The 23,029-nt window shown below is 37.4% G+C and overlaps 2 protein-coding genes across 2 annotated transcripts in view; both read left to right on the top strand.

Annotated features, from left to right (window-relative positions):
- The window catches only part of LOC136558925 (collagen alpha-1(XXVIII) chain-like), a 32,845-nt gene extending 22,613 nt beyond the window's left edge, over positions 1-10,232 (top strand). Inside the window, exons 24-35 of the mRNA XM_066553716.1 lie at positions 324-392; positions 853-921; positions 2,304-2,372; positions 3,081-3,149; positions 3,961-4,041; positions 5,072-5,107; positions 6,200-6,236; positions 6,365-6,922; positions 7,562-7,755; positions 8,359-8,446; positions 8,531-8,620; positions 9,975-10,232. Coding sequence (XP_066409813.1) covers positions 324-392; positions 853-921; positions 2,304-2,372; positions 3,081-3,149; positions 3,961-4,041; positions 5,072-5,107; positions 6,200-6,236; positions 6,365-6,922; positions 7,562-7,755; positions 8,359-8,446; positions 8,531-8,620; positions 9,975-10,174 — 1,560 coding nt within the window. The 3' untranslated portion in view covers positions 10,175-10,232. The remainder of the gene's footprint in view (positions 1-323; positions 393-852; positions 922-2,303; positions 2,373-3,080; positions 3,150-3,960; positions 4,042-5,071; positions 5,108-6,199; positions 6,237-6,364; positions 6,923-7,561; positions 7,756-8,358; positions 8,447-8,530; positions 8,621-9,974) is intronic.
- A 1,829-nt stretch (positions 10,233-12,061) lies between these two features.
- Positions 12,062-22,788, top strand: BBS5 (Bardet-Biedl syndrome 5). Its single transcript, XM_066553098.1, has 12 exons — positions 12,062-12,166; positions 13,301-13,383; positions 14,198-14,263; positions 15,093-15,142; positions 15,670-15,797; positions 16,671-16,806; positions 17,809-17,904; positions 18,411-18,473; positions 19,161-19,295; positions 19,407-19,490; positions 21,245-21,268; positions 21,383-22,788. The coding sequence occupies exons 1-12, from the start codon at positions 12,105-12,107 to the stop codon at positions 21,482-21,484; spliced, it is 1,029 nt and encodes a 342-aa protein (XP_066409195.1). The 5' UTR covers positions 12,062-12,104; the 3' UTR covers positions 21,485-22,788.
- Positions 22,789-23,029: the final 241 nt, after the last annotated feature.

The following is a 23,029-nucleotide window of genomic DNA, read 5'->3' as shown; positions in this document are numbered from 1 at the left end:
ATGTAACGTGGAAATTGGAAATTGATTTATAATACTTTCTGCTATTTCTATGCAACCCAATGAAGAACTGCTTCTGCAACTGCCTCTCCATATTAGACCCCTCTACCTTCAAACACATTCAAGCCCCTGCATGACATGCAATACGTGTAAATGCTACTGATACTACTTCTGGCATATCAGAGTAAAGTTTAACCAGTTGTAGATCACAGTGATCCCATTAAGAGACAATATAGTTAAAATACTACCATGAAAATATTAACAAATGCATGTAGTCAATGCAGCTGTAAATTAAATTTATATTTTGTCTGTGCATACAATTTCAGGGCTTGCCAGGCCTCCCTGGGATTCCCGGTGAACAAGGCCCAGATGGAGTTGGACTACCAGGACCTAAGGTACAGGCTTCAAGTTCTAGAAAAGCAAATGCATGTGTATACTCTACTTCATAGAGACACAATTCCTACCTATAGGTCATAGTCAGAATACCTATTTAATCCAGCTTTAACTTTCTTCTCAGTATATAAAAGGTAGATCTTTTTTGGTTTAGGTTTGTTGAGTTGTTTTTTTTTTTTTTGTTTGGAGAATCTGGAATTCATTTTATAATATAGGAATTGTAATTCCTGTGTAACTGTGGATAATTGACTTGAATACATTTAGACCACCAGCCACTGTATATCCCCAATAACTTCCTTGCCCTGCCAGCAATATCCTTGGGTTAGCATTGTTTGGACTTGCACAGTGCAGTTCAATAGTTCTCTTCTCTTTGTCCCATTTGGGTGTAACAGATGCTTGGAGTTCTAGAGATACATTAAACCTTGGTATTCACTACTTATTTCTTAAACTATTGGCTTTCAGGGTGATCCTGGTAGTAGAGGACCAGCTGGCCCTGTTGGTCCCCCAGGAAAAGGCTTGCCAGGACCAAAAGTAAGAGATTTAAACAACTATGTTTCTCTTTGTCTAATTTCTAAAATGGGGGGGGGAGTATACTATAAAAATGTGTGATTATGTATAGACATCTGCATGTTTTCTGTCTTCACTGGAAACAACTAATCCAACAAATAATCTTTATTTTATAGAAAATCAAAAATATTTCTGGTGACGAGCCATAAGCCATAGCCTCCTTGTGGCTGCATATGATAAATGATAAGGTGATAACCAAGCAGTGAAGATCAGTGACAAAACATTTAGCTCCTGCAGACATTAGCTGCAACAGAGTGGCAAAAATTTCTTCAGATGTAGCATTGGTCAGAATTAAGGGCCGGGCAAGCACTTACTATGTCTTGCCTACACTACTGTTACAGCTATAGGCACTACTGATGAGTTCTTCTGGGATTAATTCCTCTTTTTTATTGTATAAATCAAAGAATCATCTAATAGCCAGGACGTTGCAGGATTGATCCCTGCAAAAAGAATTATATTTGTAATTATTTTGTAACCATGACAAAGGCCTAAAAATAACTGTAACTATAAAAAGCAATTTTCATGGTGAAACCTCCCAAACTGGAAATTCTCATGCTTCTACAGCTGTTTTAGAAGTCTAATGAATACAAAAGAAATTGTTTGAATGTAAATTTAAAGGAACTCAACAATGTCAAATGCAAAGATTATGCAACATAATAAGGAGTTACCTGCACTCTGTGACTTAGAGGTCCCTGAGATCCAGTTCCCATTGCAGGAAGGCGGGGTCCAGAGAAAAGCAGTGGTGAAGCACCTTCTCAGGCAGCACTAGTACCAAGAGACAGCATGTCCATGGGATCCTCACAAATGAGGAAATTGAGAATTTCATGCAGGTTACTAGAATAGCAGTACAGACATAAAATTAATATGTACTGTGTGGGTTTTGATTGCTTCCTATGAGTTACACGGAATGGGAACATTTTTCCTAGAGTTCTATTGAAAACTAGCTTATAAATTAGCAACAAGTGTTTATTTGCAATGCCACATTAGTATGTATATGTATAGGTCTTGGTGTGTAATGGTGGTAAAAGTTAAAAAACAGTAATAATCTTCTCTTAAATTTTAATTGAGTCCCCAATGTGGCACCAATAAAATCCATCCTTCAATGCAGCATAGATCTCTATCAGCAAGGTGATTCATGTTCACTAAGTATTAAGCCAAGTGACTCCTTCAAAGTATAAACTGGATTATTAAAATCTGATAAAGGCCAAAAAGAGTATTTCTCAGCTAGAGCAAACCAGCCTTATTCCCACTACTTATAAAAGACATGTTTGAGGGTAGAGGAAGGACAAGAAATTACACAGTGGTATAACAACTTCTTGTGTATTTTTATTATGAACATTCTCTAGGGAAGCATAGGACGCCCAGGGCCACCTGGCTCTCTGGGACCTCCTGGTGAAGGTATTCAAGGAACTAAGGTAAAACAACTCAGTGTCTTCAATATTTAACCTGTGCTGAGTGGTCAATCTGACCATCACGGTGTTAAGGAGATTTCACATTGCTTCTTATATGAAGAGAGCCTCAGGCTAGAAAATGAGAAGGATAATGTGAGCACCTGCAAAGTATGTTCTGTCTACTGCTGCAAACTAGCCCAAGCATGTGTGTGTTGAGGAAAGAAGAATAAACTTTTATCAGTTAAAGATACCTTTACGAAATTAAAAGTACCACTCCCTCTTCCTCAACTCTCATGCCCACAGAAACAGTCTGAATTAGTTATGTGTACTACCACTCTATTCAGTAGAGAAAAAGCCTCCATCCTGAATGTGAGTACTATTAATTTTGCCTTGTAATATGCACTTTTACCCAAAGCATCAGTCAGATGAGACAGACTCAAAAGATAGAAATAAAGACAAAATGAGAAGGTATAAAATGGGATGGAAAGAGGGGAAAAAATAAAATTGCAATCAAATCAAAATTAAATCCAATAACGATCATATGTGTTTTCAATATTGTATATCTTTATACTGGAGAAGTATTTGAGAAATATAAGTTAGCCACTACATTGTCTCGAGTGCCTCAAGATCCTTGTTAAAATGCAGTTTAAAGAAGTTTCTCTTTGAACATTTTAAATGACGGTGTGATGAATGATTACGAAGGGTTAATATCACTACCTGTTTTATCATTAGGGGGAACAAGGCATTCAAGGAATGCCAGGACCACGAGGCCCCCCTGGAGATGGGCTTCTGGGAGAGAAGGTATGATGTCTAAATCAGAGATAATAGTGAGATAATGTCCTAGATGGAAGCCAACACACTCAAAATGATCTTTTACAGTCAGTTCTCATTGAAGGCATGTGAATTCTGTGTAAAAGGAGCCCTAGACACCAGAAGATTATATTATTGTTGGAAGTTATATTGTCACAAGAAGTTATATTATTCTTTTATTATTAAAACAAGTATTATATTTAATATTAATTTCTTTCACCTATCTGCTATGCAAAATATTTTAACTAAATCAATGTTAAGAAAAAGAGAACGGTGGGCTGGAATCAGTTTTTAGATGTGATCACAATGGCTCAGAAAGGCTGTACTAAGTCCCATAGTCTACTAAAAATCAAACCAAGGTACACTAATACACCTGTTTGCTATGCCAAACACCTTTTTTGGGCCAAAAGGTTTCTCACAGTGATATTCCCTTTATTCATTCTAACGACACCCTTGGATTTCTTTTCTATTTCTCTAGTGTTATCTTATTTTTCTAAGGCACAGATAATAATTTCCATCATGAAATAGCCCATAAAACTCCTCAGTCTGCATGTAGTTGTTTGAGATGCTTCATTGTTCAAACCACTTCAGGTTATCTATTCCCATAAAAATGCTTAGCCAACACTACAAGTTATTAATAAAATTAACAAAGTACCAATTTATTTAAATGATCTCTAACAAAGATGTCTAACTCATGTCACAACCTTAATGTGCATTCCACAAAGCCTATGAGAGAGAAATTTGAAAAGTGTAACAAAAACTGACTTACAATTTCTGTCTGCCTACCACCATGGTTTTAAAGGGAGATCGAGGAGCTACAGGTGACAAGGGGAAAAAAGGAGAAAAAGGTGATGTGGGTGACCCTGGTTTATCTGGAGAACCCGTGAGTAACTCAGGTTTATCGCAGATGTTATCATAAACCACTCAGAAACAAAGCTGAGTTGTGTGTTCTTCTTTCTCTTTAATTACATATAATCTGAAACATTTAAGAAACTGAAACTATTAAAAACTTTAAAAACACAAAGAAGACATTTACTTGATTTATACCCCACTTCCCACATGGATGCGGTTTCTTCCTTAAGGCAGTTGTCATGAACTCAAGCAGCAATTAAATACGACACAGCCACTCAGTCATCTACCCCCCAACACTGGTATGATGGGGAGGAAAATCAGAAGAAAAAAAAGTAAAAAAAACCATCTAACAAGCAGAAGACTCATGGATGGATATAAACCAGTCTAATAATTGAACCTATAATAATAATAATAGTCTATAATAATAATCATAGTCATAATCATAAAAAAGCCAGGTGAAGCCCAATAAGATTGCTGCCCACCCTGTGATGGATGCCCAGCCCACCCCCGAGCAGTGATGGGCCCCTCCCAGCCGACTCCCTCAGTTTCTGTGCTGGGTGTGCCCTCCGTGCTGTGGAACATCCCTTTGGCCTGGCCAGGTCAGCTGTCCTGGCCATGCTCCCCCCAGCTCCTTGTGGAGCTTCTCACTGACAGGGCATGGGACACTGAAAAGTCCTTGACTCTGGGTAAACACCACTTAGCAACAACCAAAACAGCAGTGTGTTATCAACATGATTCCCATGGTAAATCCAAACCACAGCATTGAAACAGCTACTAAGAAAATGAACTCTATCCCAGCCAAAACCAGGACAGCAGTGAAAGACAACTGACAGTCAGTGACCCAGTGGGAGACTTGAGGTCATCCACTTCCCATAAACCACCTTAGGACGTTGCAGGTACTACATGCACAAGGCAGTGCATGTGCATTAGAAGCACTAGGTTTTCTAGTTTAACTTTCTATTGGAAAAATATTATTCTAATAATGGTATTGATGAAGTTGTATTCTGAATTACAATGTTACTATCTAATTGCAATAACTTAATTAGCAATCACTGTTTCAGGGCAAAACCGGACCAAAGGGAGACCAAGGCCTAACAGTAAGCAAATTCCATTATTTAAATCCCATTACAGCAAGATATAAACAACACTATCAGATGAAACGTAGCCTTTTAATTATTTTGGAAAGAGCTTTCTGATTAGAAGCCGACTCAGCAATAATATAGAAAGAAACCAACTCAAAGATTTCTGATTTTTTCTTATCTACTTTATGCTGAAATGGAATTAAAAGTTCCTGGTGACTTCAGGTATTGTGCTGCTATATGTTCTTTTATAGCTAGTGTTAGATCACCCAGGTGTGTACTTGCTGCAGGAAGGTTTTTTTGCAAGTATTTAAGAGTATGAAGAGCAAAGATCTTCAAACTTGTCATGGTTTATCATGCTATGAACTTATTTATATTTCTGCTAAGCCTGTACAACATTTGAGTCAAATTCAGTAAAGTATGTCAGTGAGTATATAAATATTACTACAGTTTATGATGAAAGCTGAGAAGCAGTAGCAAAAGGTTGTATTTGAAAGACTGATTCAATGCCAGATGAGTCCTGTCATGCACTTCAAAATATGTAACAAATGATTGCTTTGAGAAACACTTTGTTCACATGTCACAGAAGCTCTCATTGTTCTGAACAGACAGCTCTGAAGGCAGCAGTGTGCTGATGAAGGCTGGGTAATTGTGGGCCAGGTACATCAGGGCTGACAACTCCCATTCTGTATTGGTGCTCTGGCACATGTCAGCTCGCTACAAGCAATCCTATGCTTCCTAAAGTTGGGTCTATTTCTCTGCTCCCACAACATTTAAAAGGGATATCATATTATGCAGATGCTAAAATATATATGCCTTTCAGTTTAAATGAGAATCAATTAATCACAAAACATTTTTTTAAATAACAGTTGTTAAGTTATTGATTCTTGTATGCATATGAAATAGTTTATTGTAACATGTGGAACTCATTCCCAAGTTCAGAAGTTAAACAGTAAGATTTTTCTCTGTAGGACACGAGACTTACAGTGTAAGTCACTGTAGGACACAAATATTGATTATAAACAAAATATTGGTTAGTGTTAATATTATAGCTCATTTGAAAGAGGCAAATTGTAAAATATTTTAATATTTAATTTTTTTCACATCTAGAGAGAAGATATCATTAAATTAATCAAAGAGATATGTGGTAAGGACTCAGGAAATCTTTATGTTCAAATTCTGTATTTCCTTCATTACATTTGCATTCTTCTCTTTTCCTAAAACATGCCAAATCAAGTCATTGTGATCTGGGTTTCTTTTATTTTTCCTTTGTAGGTTGCAGTATTAAATGTAAGGAAATTCCTATGGAGCTTGTGTTTGTGATTGACAGCTCTGAGAGTGTGGGACCAGAAAATTTTGAGATTATCAAAGACTTTGTAACTGCTTTAGTAGACAGAGTAACTGTAGGCAGAAACGCTACCAGAATTGGCCTGGTGTTATACAGTTTAGAAGTTCGGCTAGAATTTGGTCTCAACAAGTATCCCACCCGCCAGGATGTTAAGCGAGCAGTTAGAAAAATGCAATACATGGGAGAAGGCACTCACACAGGAACTGCTATCCGCAAAGCAACCCAGGAAGGATTTGCTGGTGCTCGAGCAGGGGTGAGGAAAGTAGCTCTTGTGCTAACAGATGGCCAAACAGACAAGAGGGAAGCTGTAAAACTAGAGCTTGTTGTTCGAGAGGCCCACGCAGCAAACATCGAAATGTACGCAATAGGAATAGTAAATACTTCAGATCCAACACAGGCTGAGTTTGTGCAGGAGCTAAATGTGATTGCTTCAGACCCAGATGGAGAGCACATGTATCTCATTGATGACTTTAACACCCTCCCAGGTGCGTTCAGAGACATTTTATTCTGCCGTGTATCGGATGCTTCTCACAGGGGGGCAGGCTGGGAGAGAAGCATTATCTTTGTGGGTATGTTTTGAAGCTGCAAAGTAATAGGAATCTAGAGATACAGATCCCCCTTGTTTATGGTGTCACATTATGGGGCAATGTGCCAATGGGGGAATGTCAGTCACCCAGTATAGGAAAACAGCTGCTTAAACAAGTTTTCTAAGATGAGTAAGTGCTCATGCACTGAAAATCTGACTGTAAATCAGAATGAAGCCCATTGTCGTAAATGCTACTTGTTCGCTCCCCTGGGGAAATAACCCGTTTTCATGTGGTTATTCACAGCAGCAAGATAAGCACTTAATTTTCCTGTTACCAACTAGTAGTTATTACTAAGCTTAGATGAACACCCTTACCGAAGATCCCTGTATTTTCTACCATGTAGAGGACTTACATGCTGGCAAATTTGTGACCAAAAAGAACATACTCCAAAGAGTCTGGAATAATCTTCTTAGATGTGTGTAAACAATCTGAAGGAGTTCTGGATTACATGCATATTACTGACATATATAAGTAATCCAAATTTTAAGAATACATTGAATTTCTCAGTATGATAAGTTTTCTACTTTTTTTTAACAGCTCTGGAGTCCAAATTAGTCAATCAATTTTGTGAAGATGAACATAGCACCTTACTATACAACCATAATGAAAATGGTGCAAGTATAAGTGGGCAATCCTTCCAGTCAGTATCTCCAAGCTCTTTACATTACATACTTCAGAAGAACAATGTTAACAGACAATCACTTTCAGCACAGACACTTAGAGTATCTACAGTAGAAAGTCCTCTGAGTCCTGGCCATCTTCCTCGACCATCAGCTCCGGTATGAAAATTCAGCAGAAGTTTAAAGTAGATATCTTTCTGTGCCACCTAACGTAATTTGTACCATTTCCCTTAATTTTCTGCAGGACAGGTACTTTAACTTGGTGTGCTCAGAGCTGGTTGTTCTGAGTAAGAGCTCTGATGTTGCATGCAGGCAATTAACTAATAGCTGTAACTTATTCCTGATACTGTTACAAGGATTCCTTTGTTAAATACAGTAATAGTTGTGCCACAGTGTGATTCATAACAATATTAAAAGCAATTACACTGTTATAATTAAGTCTAAGAACAGTAATTGAACTCAATTGTAGATTATAATTTTAAGTGTATAAATAAACTTCCATAAAGCTTAACTAAAAAAATATTTATCCAACATTTAGATATGACAGCTTTCCTGGTAAACCAACCAGGAGAAGTTGAAATTCTGGTTCTTAACACTGAAGTCAGGGTAAATGCAAAGGAAAAACACTAGCAAATCTCTAAGTCATGGAGGGCTTGTTCACTTTGGAACACTTCACAGTATCTGGAAAGAAAAAAAATCAAATGCTTATTTCAGACCAACGTACCTTCTGTAGTCTATGACGCCTACGAAGAGGAACAAGATGAAGAACAACAGCCAACCCTGCTGACAGGAAACACTAGAGGTATTTCTGTTGTCATTCATTTCTTCATTTTCATTTTTGGCTGAAGAAAAATCAATGTCCTATTCTCATTCTTTTCACCTGCAGCTATGTTACCATTATTTTCATCTAAACAACCACCATCCAATAAAGGGATAACATCATCTCTCTCAACTGCAGGCCCCACACCAAGACCCGGTAGGTAACAGATCATTTTTCATTTTGTTACCTCTTTGCCTGGTACTAACTTTTAATAAGCCTTTAAATCAGAGTAATTTTGTTCCATTCTCCAAAGACTTTGTGAGTCCGTGATGTAGAAGAGAAGTTGTTTCAGGATTTTATAACAGATCTAGTTGCAGTTCTTGTCTTTCCAAGTACTGGATCCCACTGCTCCACTTAAAGCAAAAGGAAGGTTGTCTACAGCCTGAGAGGGAGCTCCTAAGGGGCATCAAAAGGAGAACACAATGCTCCCTGAGGGTGGGCCAGTCAGCAGGTCATTCATCAGCCAAGGAGGGGCAGTCTACAGAGAGGGAGACTTCATTAAAGGCAAAGACAATGATTTCAGAATTGGACAGAAAGAATGTTTGTCTCTTTCAGAGGAGCAATAGGAAAAAAGCAGTGTTTAGTCATTTTAAGTATAATAAATAGCTGAGTACTTAAAGGGTTGATTCTTTTTATATGAAATGTCCAAATGTATTTTGTTCATCATTTGGAGCATTTTCAGTTTCAGTAAGAGTGTGTTTTGATGGGAGCAACAGAAGAGAGCGATAGAAACATGTTCCCAATGTTTCCTGGGAACAGTGGCATGACTTATTCAGCCTCTGGCACTAACGTTTTTTTCAAAAAAAGTGACAAGATACCAGTTGCAAAAGACAAAACATTAGTCACAACATTAAACTTCACAGAAAACTGTTTTCTATCTCATGATGTTATTAAGGTGAGTGAGACTAAATTAGTATGTTACAGTCCTCTAATCCATATTTGTAGGAGTTTTAAATTCAAAACTTATGTACATGATTCCTACCATTTTATTGGATAAGTAGGACAAATATCATACAAAAGCAAGACAAGAGTTTTATATTCTTCTGAGTATTTAATGTCCCTTCTCCCACACCAGAAGGAAAATTAATGTACTGCAGAAGGATGCAGCAGATGCAAAAAAAAGCAGATGCAACTAGTTTACAGCTCTTTGGCTTAAAATTTCAGTTTGCTCACAAGACTGGTTGAATGTAATCAGATTTCAAAAAAATATATTTTAAAATTCTCATATTCATATAGTTCGCTCTTTTCGTATGTGGAGCCATAATATTTTTATTTCTGGAATTACTAGAATCATGCCAGTAAAGGAACAGTTTATTTGACTACCAAGATGCACTCATAACTTGTCTTCAATATTAACATCTTTAGAACTAAAAGTGAATCTTAAACTATTGTGTAAGACTAGCAGGAAAAAAAAAAACCCAAAGTAAGAGTTTTAAAGGTAAAATCTATGAAATATAATTAACTTTTACAAACAGAATGGTTTCTATTCCTCTTTTTGTTTTCATTTTAGAAAGTACTGTGGACCTGCGTTGCAAGCTGAGGCTGGACCAAGGGCCGTGCCGTGTTTACACAATCAGATGGTATTATGACAAACAAGCCAATGCCTGTGCTCAGTTTTGGTATGGTGGCTGCCATGGAAATGCCAACCGCTTTGAGTCTGAGCAGGAATGCAGGCAGGCTTGTGTATTTTTTTCTGGAGGTAGCAATTAGTCTCTACAATAAAAATGATAAGGTTGAAGCTATTGATTGTTTGGCTTTTTTATCAAGTATCCAGCGTAGTATCTAAAATCAAACCAAATAATTTATAAAATGCTAACATTATGAAGTCACATGCCCACTAACTATGAAAAGTCTACCTATGCAAGCATACTTAAATACTTTTAGTATTTATTCTATGGCATAGGGGTTATAACAAAATAGCAAATTTTCAACATTTTCAAGAGTACAAAATTTCCTTTTTTACTCAGTTATAGTTAGACCAGTGTAGCATTTGTCATAGCAGTTGCCCTTCCTTCACCTAGATCTTTAAATACTAGCATTGTACAATCACTAACTAGACCTTATTTTAAACTACATATATTGCTTTGGAAACCAATCCTTGGTCATTATGTAAGTTCTTTTCCCTTTGTAATGGAAATCTAATATTTGGCATGGATTCTGCAATGAAAGCTTCACTTCTTTTAAATGGAACTATTCTCACAAATAGTATTTTACTATCTAAAGCACAAAACATCAACTTCCAAGTGACATGCAGAGTACTACATAATACAGATAAATACAACAAATGCATCAACTTGTGGCTTACATGCTCTCTGGGTCCCGAGAGACCAGTACAACCAAGCTGAAGGGGAGGTGGTTCAGTTACCCACCTTCCCCAAGCACATCACAGGTACATTTCATCCTTCTCATTTTCAGTAAACTCTCCTCAGTTTTTATTAGCTAGCCAAGATCCAGAACAATTACAGTTAAAACACATTGACAGATTTCTATGAGTGAATATACCAATAACTGGCATTACTGTGTTGGGTTAGTTCATGTCTAAAATGGTTCTTCCAATGTGTTTCTCTTCTGAAAGCCAAGTCTAATTTTTAAATGCATTTTAATATTTTCATCTTCCTTAGTTAACTATTTAAACTTATGTTTAAAACATTAAACGGCACAGTTTATTGTCTGCCACTGTGATATTACTTTTTACATTTATATCTGCTTGTATATGTTGAATTTCCTGTTATTTAATATACTTTAAAGCTTATTTCTAATAAAACATTTTTGGTTTTACTGCCAGGCCAGAAAATGGATTATGGTACATTTACAGGACTAAAAACTTACCTCACAGCTAAATGACATTCACAGTGTCATGTGCTTCTCACAACATAACCAGATTTCTGCCACAGCCCTTATCAAGGCCAAACATCTCAGATTATGCACTCATTGATCATTTTTAGTTGGATTTGTGTGGTTTGTTTGGCTTTTTTTCCTGAGCAAATGGTAACGTCAAGCATTTCAACAAAAAGCGGAGTTTGGCCTCAACTAAAACACCCTCCCTCCTTTGTGCTCTCAGAACCCTCAGCTCCTCTCCTCACGGAGGGAGGTCGGGGCATTTTCCGCCCGCTGCTTAATTTCATCCAGCGGGTGTCCATTTCCGAATGGGTGCAACGGGCTCCTCGCCAACCCAGGGACAAGCTTTAGGGGAAGAACTACCAAAGGACAAATTTTTTTCTTATGAATCTTTTTTGCAGTTTGCTGGGGGTTTTTAAATTTTAAAGTGGCAGGGCACTGCAATTAAAATTTGGATACAGTTTTCAAGTCATTCCAAATTAAAAATGACACACCTCATCAATTTTAAAATAAACCCAAAACCACCATAGAAACACCCAGTCCCGCACATCCCCAGGACTCAAGGCTGCACCACCGAGAACGCCAGGATCCCTCAGCTTTTGTGTTTGAGCCCCTCAGTCGAGCCGGGGGAGGAGCCAGGGCGGGCGCGAGTGCGCGCGCGCTCCCCGCGTGCGGCGCCGCAGCCAATCCCGGCCGCCGCGGGAGAGCGAGACTCCACCCACCTTCCCCCCACCTTCCCCCCCCCTCCCCCCCCACGCCGTTGCCAGGGCGGCGCGCGGACTCGTCGGGGCGGGTGGCGGCCATGAGCGGGGTGCTGGACGTGCTGTGGGAGGACAGGGATGTCCGCTTCGACATCTCCCCGCAGTGAGTGTCCGTGTCCGTGTCCGTGTCCGTGTCCCGGCCCCGCCCTGCCCTCACAGCGCCGCTCTTGGGCCCGCCCGGCGCCGACAGGCGGCTGGCTGAGCGCTGCCTCCGCGGCTGAGGCCGACCACTGGTGTGGGCGCGGTGCACGGCGGGAGCGCCCCAGCGTGTGCCGGGAGCGCCCCGGTGTGGCGGCGGCGGAGCAAGGGCGGCTTCACCTGGCCGGGCGGGGCCGGATGGCACGGGGCGGTCTGTGCTTGCTGGGTGGGGTCCACGCACCGTTTCCAGTCTATAAAAAGAAAATAAAACCAAACGAAAGATTGGACGCTGGAGGACTGAGGGAAGGGCGCATACTTTTCCCAGCTGAGCTTTTCTAGCACTGAGAAGTACAACCAAGCTGAAGGCGTGTGCCTGCGGGGACGGTGGCACTCATGGGTAGCAGGGCTTGGCAAACGGGGCGGCTGGGCAGTATTCCACGAAAGTCGTGTCTTAATAATACGTTTTGTTTCTGTCATGCCACTCATGGAGAGTTTTTGCCGCTTTTGACAATACGACTAAAGTACAGCAAAAAATCACACTGCATTGGTTGTTACGTAATTAAGTGGTTAGTTAAATAAAGCAAAATAATAATACAAAGAAATAAATAGAAGACCTCACAAAAAAAGCCAAACAAACAAAAAGCCAAACCGCACCCTTTGTGGAAAATTTAGCAGAGCATTTCACATATCCTTATGCATCTGATATTTCTTTTGCTGGAATCTCTTCTTTCCTGAGCCTAGCTCCACTCCTTATGACCTGAATCTACATCAAGAGGCAATAAACTCTGTCCCCAAAAAATTACATGAATACAAGTGGGTTTTTTTTTGCTTTTCCCTCCATTTTCACACACTTTGTCCTTATTTTGGGGTATAGTTTTCATGGTCACACTTGCTACATAATTATTTATTTGCTGTTATATGGTAATCATAAAGATATTCATATTTTTCATCTGTGAATGTAGTGATAATTTCAGATATGTAAAGTTGATTTGTGTGCATGTGTGGATTTTTCATTGCATGATGTACTGAGCAGAAAACAGAGGAAAGCAAAGCAGGGAAATAAAAATGGCCTTAAATTAATTATTTTTCCTTTTTTTAGACAAATGAAAATGAGACCTGGAGAGGTCCTTATAGACTGCTTAGAGTCTGTTGAAGATACCAAAGGAAACAACGGAGACAGAGGTAACTGCATACTCAGGGAAATTGTAAATTTTCTACTCTTTAATCTGTGTAGGTTTATGAAAGCTGTGGAAGGTTCCCAATGCACTCTGTATCAGTGCTCTGTTGCACAGAAGAGATCCTGCCTATTTCTCACATCTGCCTTGGAATGTTTTCTTTAAAGATGTGGGAAGGTGATTCTTGACTCAGAATTTGCTTAGAATTGAAAGCCTTGTAGGAACAATCCATTTATAAACAGTGTGGTGCTGTTCTGCTGTAATCCTCTTTAATGCTTAGTTTGTCCCAGCCTGTTTTTAACTGAATCTGAAGTAAGGAATTAACTCACTGAAGTAAGGAATACGTAGTGGGCAGGGGCTGAAGCTGCCAGCATGCTGAGATGACCCTTCAAGGGGGTTGGATGTACTGCTCTCCAGGGTCCAGAATGGAATAAATTTGCATATGGCAAAGGGGTGAGGTTTTTCATGAACACTGCTGTGATAGTTAACCCACTGCCTTCCCCTTCTCCTCACCAAAGCAGTTCTGCATTAATTGTGTCTACATTTTTCCTATAAGCATCTGGATTGGAATCAATAACTGCTCTTGGTTTGATTCTGAGGAATGCTGGTATATAATAGAAATTGTTTAATTTGTTCCTTGTTGGATTTTCTCTGCTAGCATTTTAAGCATTTAAGTGTTTAGTGGTTTAGTGATTTTTCTGATGGAGTGTCCTGTGCTTTTTTCTTTTTCCCATCAAGAGGAAGGAATATCCTGTTGTTTCAGAGCATTTCATTTAATGGAATTTATTTAGATTAAAAATAGCTACACTCTTTATCTCCAGGCAAACTGCTTGTGACAAATTTGCGGATCATTTGGCGCTCACTGTCACTGCCCAGAGTCAACCTCTGTAAGTATTACCTTCTGTTTCCTTTGTGGTGCCTTGCTGTTCCTTCACAAAGTACTGATTTCAGTACAGAATGCTGAAGTATAGTTGTGTTGCTCTGGAAAGTCTGAAACAGTGAACTGTTACTAATGAATCTCTTTATAATATAGGAACTGAGATGATAATTCATGGCAAAATAGTAATACTCAATATTCTATGTTAATTTCTCAGAAAAGAAGTTGAACAGTTCTTCAGGCATATTTTTCATTTGGCCGATGTGGGGATTCATGTGGTTTTTTAGAAAAAAATATTTGAGCTTCATCATACATTGCTTTACTTGTAGCTCCTGTTGCCACCTGCTTATTCACATTCTGCATTTCTCTATTTATTCCCCACAAGTACCTGCCTTTCCAGTTTTAGTACTGTAAACTCTGGATAAGTTTCTCATTTTAACTGTATGAGTTAAAACTGTACGAGCAGTGAGAGTTTTGCTCATATTTAATTTAAAATGCTTAAACAGGTGCAGGATGCGATTCCTTTGTACACAAATTATTTCCAGTGTTCAGTGTGCAATCCCCTTCTGTGGAAATATTTCTTGAATTGGATAGTACACTGAGCAGCCAGAATTGGTCCTGATTTGAGAAGAGCACTTGACCAAAGAACCTTCCCAGATCCTTTCTAGCTTAAATTAGTCTTCAGGGTTGTGATGAGGACCCAGAGTATTAACCACAAAGTGTAATTCTCACACATAGCATCCAAAGCTGCACTAAAAAATTCAGTAATATTCTTTGTAATTTTGACTGTTATTTTTCTTGTTCTCAAAACAATGTTTTTTTATCCCTTGACTTTTAAGCTGTCGGTTACAACTGCGTTATAAATATAACTACAAGAACTGCCAACTCAGTAAGTTCCAAAAAATACTTTTAAAAATAATAAAAGAAACTGTAACTAGTTGCTTATGTTTGCTGCACTGTATCAACAGTAATCTGAAAGTTTACTTGCAAGAACAGTAAAGAGTAGTAACGAAAGTTTTGTTTTTAAAGTGGAGAGTTCTCAAATACATAGCCTGAATGGAATTGCATGCAACTGTGAAGCTGTTTGTTTGACCTGCCACAAAGAACTAGCAGGTAGATGATGTAGATTTCCTGGGCAACCATATGATAACAGAACCAAAAATACAGTTTCAGTCATATTACTGCAAATGTAGAGCAGGCAGGCTGCATTAGTTTTACTGTTGATGGAACTGCTAGTTGATCAAAAAGAAAAATAAGTTCAGTTGAAGACAGCGGTAGATTAATGGTAGGATCAGGATTGCACCTCCATAAACACTGTTTAAAACAATAACTTAGACAACATCTGAAGATTATTTATTATTTGTACAATCAAGCTACTATATTGCCAAAATGTAAAAATTCATTTTTTCCTTACAGAAATTACGAGGGCAGACAGAAGCTCTGTATATATTGACTAAATGTAACAATACTCGCTTTGAGTTCATATTTACCAATGTTGTTCCTGGCAGTCCCAGACTCTTCACTTCAGTTATTGCTGTGCACAGGTAGTGTACTTAAAATAGTGTTTGATCAAGGACTCAAATATGGGTGATTACAACTGCTGATAGACACAATATATGTCCATATTCAACATTCAGAAAACTTTCCCTAAAGAGAACAATCTCTGAAAGGAAGGAGGAGTGTGATCACAAATTTTAGTAGATAGCTGCACATAATGAAAATTAATGTGTATTTCGCTAGTTATTGATCACAATTTATACACTTCGTGTGTATAAACTATCTGAACAAATAAGAGTATGATGGAGCTAATTTCAGTGTGTATTTTCTAGCTATAATTTGTGTCTGCAATAATTTCCTGTAATTTCAGACCATGTAAAGGAAATGAAGAGTTAAATCCTGGTCCAAACTCTTCATTGACTACAAAACACTACATGCTTCCCATCTAAAGACAAGTCATCTGAATGAATGTGTGCAGAATACATTGCCATGGGTGTCTATTTAAGAGCTATGGAATACTGACATATGTATTGGATGTGTGTGATTTAACTGGCACTGAAAAATAAAGGATTGTTAATGTCCATGCTATGTGTAGCATAGGACCCAGAGAACTTATGCTTTGTAATAGAGGCTGGGTGATGACTGACTTAAGGAAAAGGAAAAAAAACTATAGACATGAACAGTACAGGAGATCAAAAAGTTGTCAAAAACCTGTCTTAAGTTTAAAGATAATTTCATTAAGGAAAGCTGGAATATACTTAATTATGTTGAAAAATTTGTAATAATACTCTCACTTTTGTGCAATGTGGTGATAAAAAAAGCTGAAAATATACATTTCATATCTGTATTGAAACAAAAGGTAAAGATAGTAGAAAAACAGAACTATGTATAAACTAATACATATTTTATATTTTTTGCAGAGCTTATGAAACTTCCAAAATGTATCGTGATCTGAAGCTGAGAAGTGCATTGATTCAAAACAAGCAACTGAGATTGTTACCACAAGAACAAATATATGATAAAGTCAATGGAGTTTGGAATTTATCAAGTGACCAGGTATAGTAAAGAATCAGAATATGCTGACTACAGAAAAGTGAAAATGTTTCAGCTTTCATCTAGCAATTGTACTCCTGTAGTTTTGTAACCTCCAAGGAATTACCCTAATGCTGTTCATGAGCTGATGCCTGCAGAGAAACTGATCCCATATATTTGCTACTCACTACAACAAGATCTCCTTTTGGTAATCTGAAGTCTGCATGACCTGGCTAATATGCAAGGAACTAGATATACAATTTTTGTTAAAAAGATGTATTTAGGAGTCTAAAGCTCTGTATGATACTGAAAGAAAATCATGTTTCTGAAGTGCTCTGCTGAACATTTGTATATTTACATGCAGCTTTGACTAAACAGTAGTAAGATTATATTGTCTATTGTCTTTTGATTAATGAAAATTGAAAATACTGGCGGGGATTCTGTGTCTTAAAAAAATGAAAAACTTTAAGATAAAAATAGAAAGCATTTATTATTTTACAAGGCACTAGTTGCAAGCATTTCCCGGAGCAGTGAAACAAAACAGGAGCTGATATTTCTGTCTGTGCAATTTTAGTCCAGAATAGAAATATGATCCACTCTGACAAGCTAAAAAGTTCTTTCCTCTACATTCCCTTGGCACACATCTCCTCAATTACCTAAGTTTAACCACATGCCTTTATACTTACGCTTTCTGCCAATTCCAGATCTGTACAGTTAATAACACTCAGATGCTTCATGTATTCCCATGAGGTTGGCTGGGCTGTGACTTGATCCAGCTTTGCTGCAGTAGTAGGTGCTCACAGCTATTTTCATTACTCAGATTCACACAGCCGTTAAAGATAGGATCCTGCTTCCTTGCAATCAATAGAAACATTTCAACTGGGTTTGGTAGGGAAGAATCAGGCTTTTACTGAATAAAATATGAAGCTGTATCTTGCTTATATGTAAATGGGTAGCAGTAATCATCATGTTTGGGAAAAAAAGCTCTGTCCTTAAAGCAATTCTAACATAACTTTTCTTTAATAGGGAAATTTGGGAACATTTTTTATTACTAATGTGAGAATAGTTTGGCATGCAAATATGAATGACAGCTTTAATGTCAGCATACCATATCTACAAATTGTAAGTATCTTACAACAACCATTTTCAAAATGAAACAGCATATGTTCAAGTCTTTGGTTAAAACTCCCAGGTTACCAAAATTTTATTTCATATCTCTCATTCAGAGAGGAACTTAGTTTTTCCAGCATCAACCACAGGGTATATTTTCTTTTCTGTCCAGATTAGTTGGAGGATTTCCTGGGCAGGTTCAGGTGTTGAAAATGGCTTGTATTTCAAACTTTTTAATATTTATTCTGATGCTTCATGCCACCTACATACACTGGGATTCATGATCTGTGAACCTGATGTTCAGAAATTTACTGTTACCACTGTTACCATTTCTAATAAAACACTTTTCCCTGAGGTTTCAGGGGTTCAGATTTGTAATGGTAAATGGGAGGGAATGCTGGTAGCCAAGCTTCCAGAGCCAGTAATTGTAAATATTACACTGTAAAAAAGAAACTGAAATGAGATTTTTACCCAGTAATTACAAAGTTTTTAACAGCGTTATACCTCTTTATCATTAGCGTTCAATAAAAATGAGAGACTCAAAGTTTGGCTTGGCTCTTGTGATAGAGAGTTCTCAGCAGGTAAGAAGCTTTAATAGTCTTTTTCTATTGATTACATTTTTATTATACAAATATACAATATTTCTCTAATTTTGAGATGTCATGGGTCTACTTTTAAGTTACATAGAGCATTTCTTCTGTGTGGCCTTTTGAAAACTAAGAAAGTTCTCTGCACTGCTTTAAGTGTATGTTTTGGTCAATATGGCTATTGGGAGTTACAGTTTCTCTAAGCAAAGCAACAATAGGCCAGCATGACTAGCTTATAACTGTCAAATACACTGTCTTCTGACAGATTATCTTTGGGATCTAATTAATTCTGTAGTTAATTAAGACCACTCTTTTAAATCTTTTTCATTATTTCTGTGTATCTGAAAGCTTCTTTAATAACAGCATCAAGACCTAAGAGACTCAGCATTTGCTGAATAGCCGGGAATAAAACATTAATATCACTTCTGAATTTGTCTCACCCTTGTTTGCTTGTGGTTTTCTGTATAAGGAGTTTGTTCCCCTTTTATATGACAGGCTAATGGTTAAAAGTTTATCTACCTCATAGAGAAGCATTGTCATTGTTTTATTTCACCCATGATTCAAGTTTTCTCAGCAAGCTGAAAATTGCTATCATTTAACTGGAAATCACTATCAAGGAGAAAAAAGTGTTTAAAAAGTAAGACTAATAAACAGATGTTGTCTTTTTTCTCTGTTATATAGAGTGGAGGATATGTACTTGGTTTTAAAATAGACCCTGTAGAGAAACTACAGGAGGCAGTGAAAGAAATTAATTCGCTTCACAAAGTTTATTCAGCTAATCCTATATTTGGAGTGGATTATGAGATGGAAGAAAAGGTACTCCATTTATTTATTTTAAATTAGATACAATACTGTGTTAACAATAATAAAAATATATTAAATATATTAGATATGTGAATTTACTTACTACAATGTTACAATTTGCAGCCCCAACCCCTTGAAGACCTAACAGTGGAGCAGGTTCCAGATGATGTGGAAATAGAAGCTGATGAACATACAGATGCTTTTGTGGTAAGGGGCTCCACAAAAAAAACAGAAAAATAGAATCATTCCTGTTTGGTTATTCAGATTTAAGCAATGTACAGCTGTAATCCTCTGTTAAAGATAAGCTGCAACTGTACTTTCTATATTTAAAACACATCTACATGCCTTTTATTAAACATCCTGATTATTACAAGAATTTATTCTGTATATGAATTCTTAATTAATTCTTTAAATATATTCTTAATATGAATAATATTTGAATAATAGTTTGTTCTTTAAGAACAAACTATAATTCAAATATTATTCAAAAGAAATATTAGTAGATATTTAAAAGAATTTTTGTATGTAGTTCCTCAACACATTAAAATTGGGAATGGCTTGAAAATCAGCAGTACAATATAATCAGATAATTATATTGAAACAATAATTCACCTTCTCTTAAAGCAGACTAATAGATGGTGATATCTATATGCTCAACATTTATCAAAGATTCAAACTTGGAATATTTTTAGAAAGGCAGCAATAATTTTACATTATTATGTCTCCCAGTATTTTGGGAAAATTTACTTTAAAATGCATGACGTTACTTAATTGACCTTCTTTCAACAAATTTCCAAACTTGATGTGCAACCCAGTAACACTTGGTTCCATGATTGACTGCAAGGGTAGATGGCACATGTTTTCAAGTGTTAGCCTTGATGTATTGACCAATCTCTGAAATTAGATAAATTAACAGGCCTAGCATGAGTGTTATTTCCACTCCTTTTAATTTTGCAGCCTCTTACTAACACAGATAAGCTCTTGTTTTTTCCTTTCCCTCTTTCCTAGCTTTTTGGCTTATTTCTTTTCATTTTTGCACATTTTTATTCAATCTTCAGCACAGTTGAAGAAATACCTTCTCCTTAAATGGAGATCTGTTTGCTTTGTTGGTGCCTTTATCACCTGAACTAAATAACTGTGCTTTGTATATTCTCAAACAAAAACTGGAAGCTGAAAATGGTTAGAAGTTTGTTGCTGGAGAGGCTCAGGTTGCCCAGGACCCAAGGAGCAGCTACACACCAATATTCCACAATACTTGATGCCGCAGGAAAGTGCTTTCTTTGCTGCCCCTCACCAGTCCACAGGGGCAGCTGAAGCAAGACTGGGCTCATTTTTGGAAATAACATCTAGAACCTGCTGGTCCAGAGATTTCTAGAGTGTGGATATTTTTGGAGATCTGATATCCCTAAAAGTTTGAGCCTTAATTTCCACCCACACAGAATAGGAAAGATGGTATCTCTTTCCCACGTCCCTGTTTATGGAGTTGTTCTATTACTCTATGTTCTTTTCTTAGATTGAGTATGATGTCAACTGAATTTTGATATTATACATTTTAAGCTAGTTTTTGATGTTGAATAGTAAAAGCTGCTGCACATGAGGCAAAAAAATACCAGGATGCTGTCAGTTTGTCTTCATATTAATATTCCCTATAAAGTGTTTGTCAGTGTAACAAATGTAATACAAAAATGTTGCCATTTAAAAAGTCTTTCTTTATTATGATGGAAATTTCAAAGGTTGGTATTTAATTAAAAATACCATAATCCAGTGGTATCTAATCTATAATCCAAAACAGAAAATCCTGTTTGAACCCTTCTGTAAATTATTTTAACATAGAAGTAAAACCCATGTAGACTGCATTCTTATGGAAGACCTACTCAATACAGTTTTGACCCCAAGGAATTGTTAGCAGATGTGGTTTTTAGACTCTTGTTTTCATAGTTCTCTTTTGTTTTCCTTTGCAGGCTTATTTTGCTGATGAAAACAAGGTAAGGAGATACTTTTTCATACTATCAAATTCCTGTTGATAAAATGGGATAATGAAATTAAAAAGTGCCTTCTGCTTTATTTTATTTTCTCTTATATGTCATGTATTCAAAAAGCAACATGATCGGGAGCCTGTGTTTTCAGAAGAACTGGGACTCGCAATAGAGAAGCTAAAGGATGGATTCACACTCCAGGGACTCTGGGAAGTAATGACCTGATTTAGAGTGGCACGTTTGTTTCTTAAGCAGGGAAGAACTCTGTTCTCGCTGGATTTAGATCTGTAGAAGATAATTTAGAAATATCGGAGTAGTAGAGAAAGAACATGCCAAAGCTAAAGAGCAGGCAAATATTATATAATAAGCCCTCAGGCTATGTCATAAAAGAAAGGTTACTCAAAAACCTTGTACGCTTAAGCGGTGCATTTCCTGTGTTGCCTGTGTAAGCAGTGGGAGGAGAGCCCCTCTGAGGCTGCTGCGGGAAGCGCTGCCCCCTGCAGGCCGCTCGGTCCCCGCTGTAGGGACCATTCCCTCTGTCTGTGAGACTGGGAGCACCTGGGGGTCCCTCCACACCACCTACAAATGGCGTGGCAGCGCCATTGACACACTTGTAACCTCCGCTGTTTTCAGGATTGCCCTCTGTCTCCCTCCCCTGACAGTGCAAATTCGGCCATGGTGTTTCAGACACCATTTTATGGCGGGTAGCCACCATTTTTTTATAACTTCATGGCTTCTTTGTTTATGTATTGCCCTTTGGCTGCCAGGACCAGGCACTGCTTGCTATTTTACACAGCACTATGTCAGAAAAAGGAGCCTCCTCTTTTTCTGAACATGGAGACCACTGCTTGAGACAGGGCAGTGTGAGGTATGCAGTTTGATGCTCAATTTCAAGTATTCATGTATTTATACAGAGTGATGTATTTTCCCAAAATGATTGTTTGAATTACATTTCCATAACTTGTTTAATGATATGCAACACAGAAATACCATCATACAGGGAACATTTTGTATGTAGGCATATTGGCTGTGTTATTGATAGCTTTAAGCAAAAGCAATCCTGTTCCAAATAATAGCTTTCATATTTCATAATTTTGCTAAATGTTCAGCATGTATTATTCCAAGTTTTAATTGTAATCCAGATATCCTCATACAGTTGTTGTTTGTTTGTTTGTTTTTGCCAGAGCACTTTTTGAAGCAATGATCTAGAAAACAGGGCACATGCAAATAGCTTCTGTGAGTCATTAGACCTTTTATGATGTTATGTGTTAATGAGTCATTTATTGTTTAAAGGAAGACACAGCTGTTACGTTTTCTAGTGAGATAAAACCTCTGTGCTGTTTTCTATAAATGGAAAAAGTCAAATGAGCTGTCCCCTCAGCTGTTGTTTCAGCAGCTGACTGTTAAAGTAGCTCTGGTGCGAATGTAATACTGGTGTTTGTAGAAAATCTTTCAAAGTATATACTTTAATGAAATACAACCTATATTGAAAAGCAGTCATTACTTCAATAAACTTTGATATTATTATATATTGTTGTAAATCTTGCATTCAAGTAGTTGTATTTTGTATTTTGATCCTGTTTCCATTACATTCAAAGAACATTTTACCATATGGGTGGAGATTTCAATTTGAATTATTTTGGAAAGCAAAACTTTACCTGAAATAACACATATTTTATGTCTAAACAGTAGTGTTTGGTTTAAAACCAAATGGATATTAAGAAGCAGCCCAAAATTTTGAAACCTGAATATCTGAAGAAATTGTATATG

The sequence above is a fragment of the Molothrus aeneus genome, chromosome 7, assembly GCF_037042795.1.
Source record: "Molothrus aeneus isolate 106 chromosome 7, BPBGC_Maene_1.0, whole genome shotgun sequence".
Lineage (NCBI taxonomy): Eukaryota > Metazoa > Chordata > Aves > Passeriformes > Icteridae > Molothrus > Molothrus aeneus.
The sequence above is the reverse complement of the archived record's forward strand: the minus strand, read 5'-3'. Positions and strand labels throughout refer to the sequence as shown.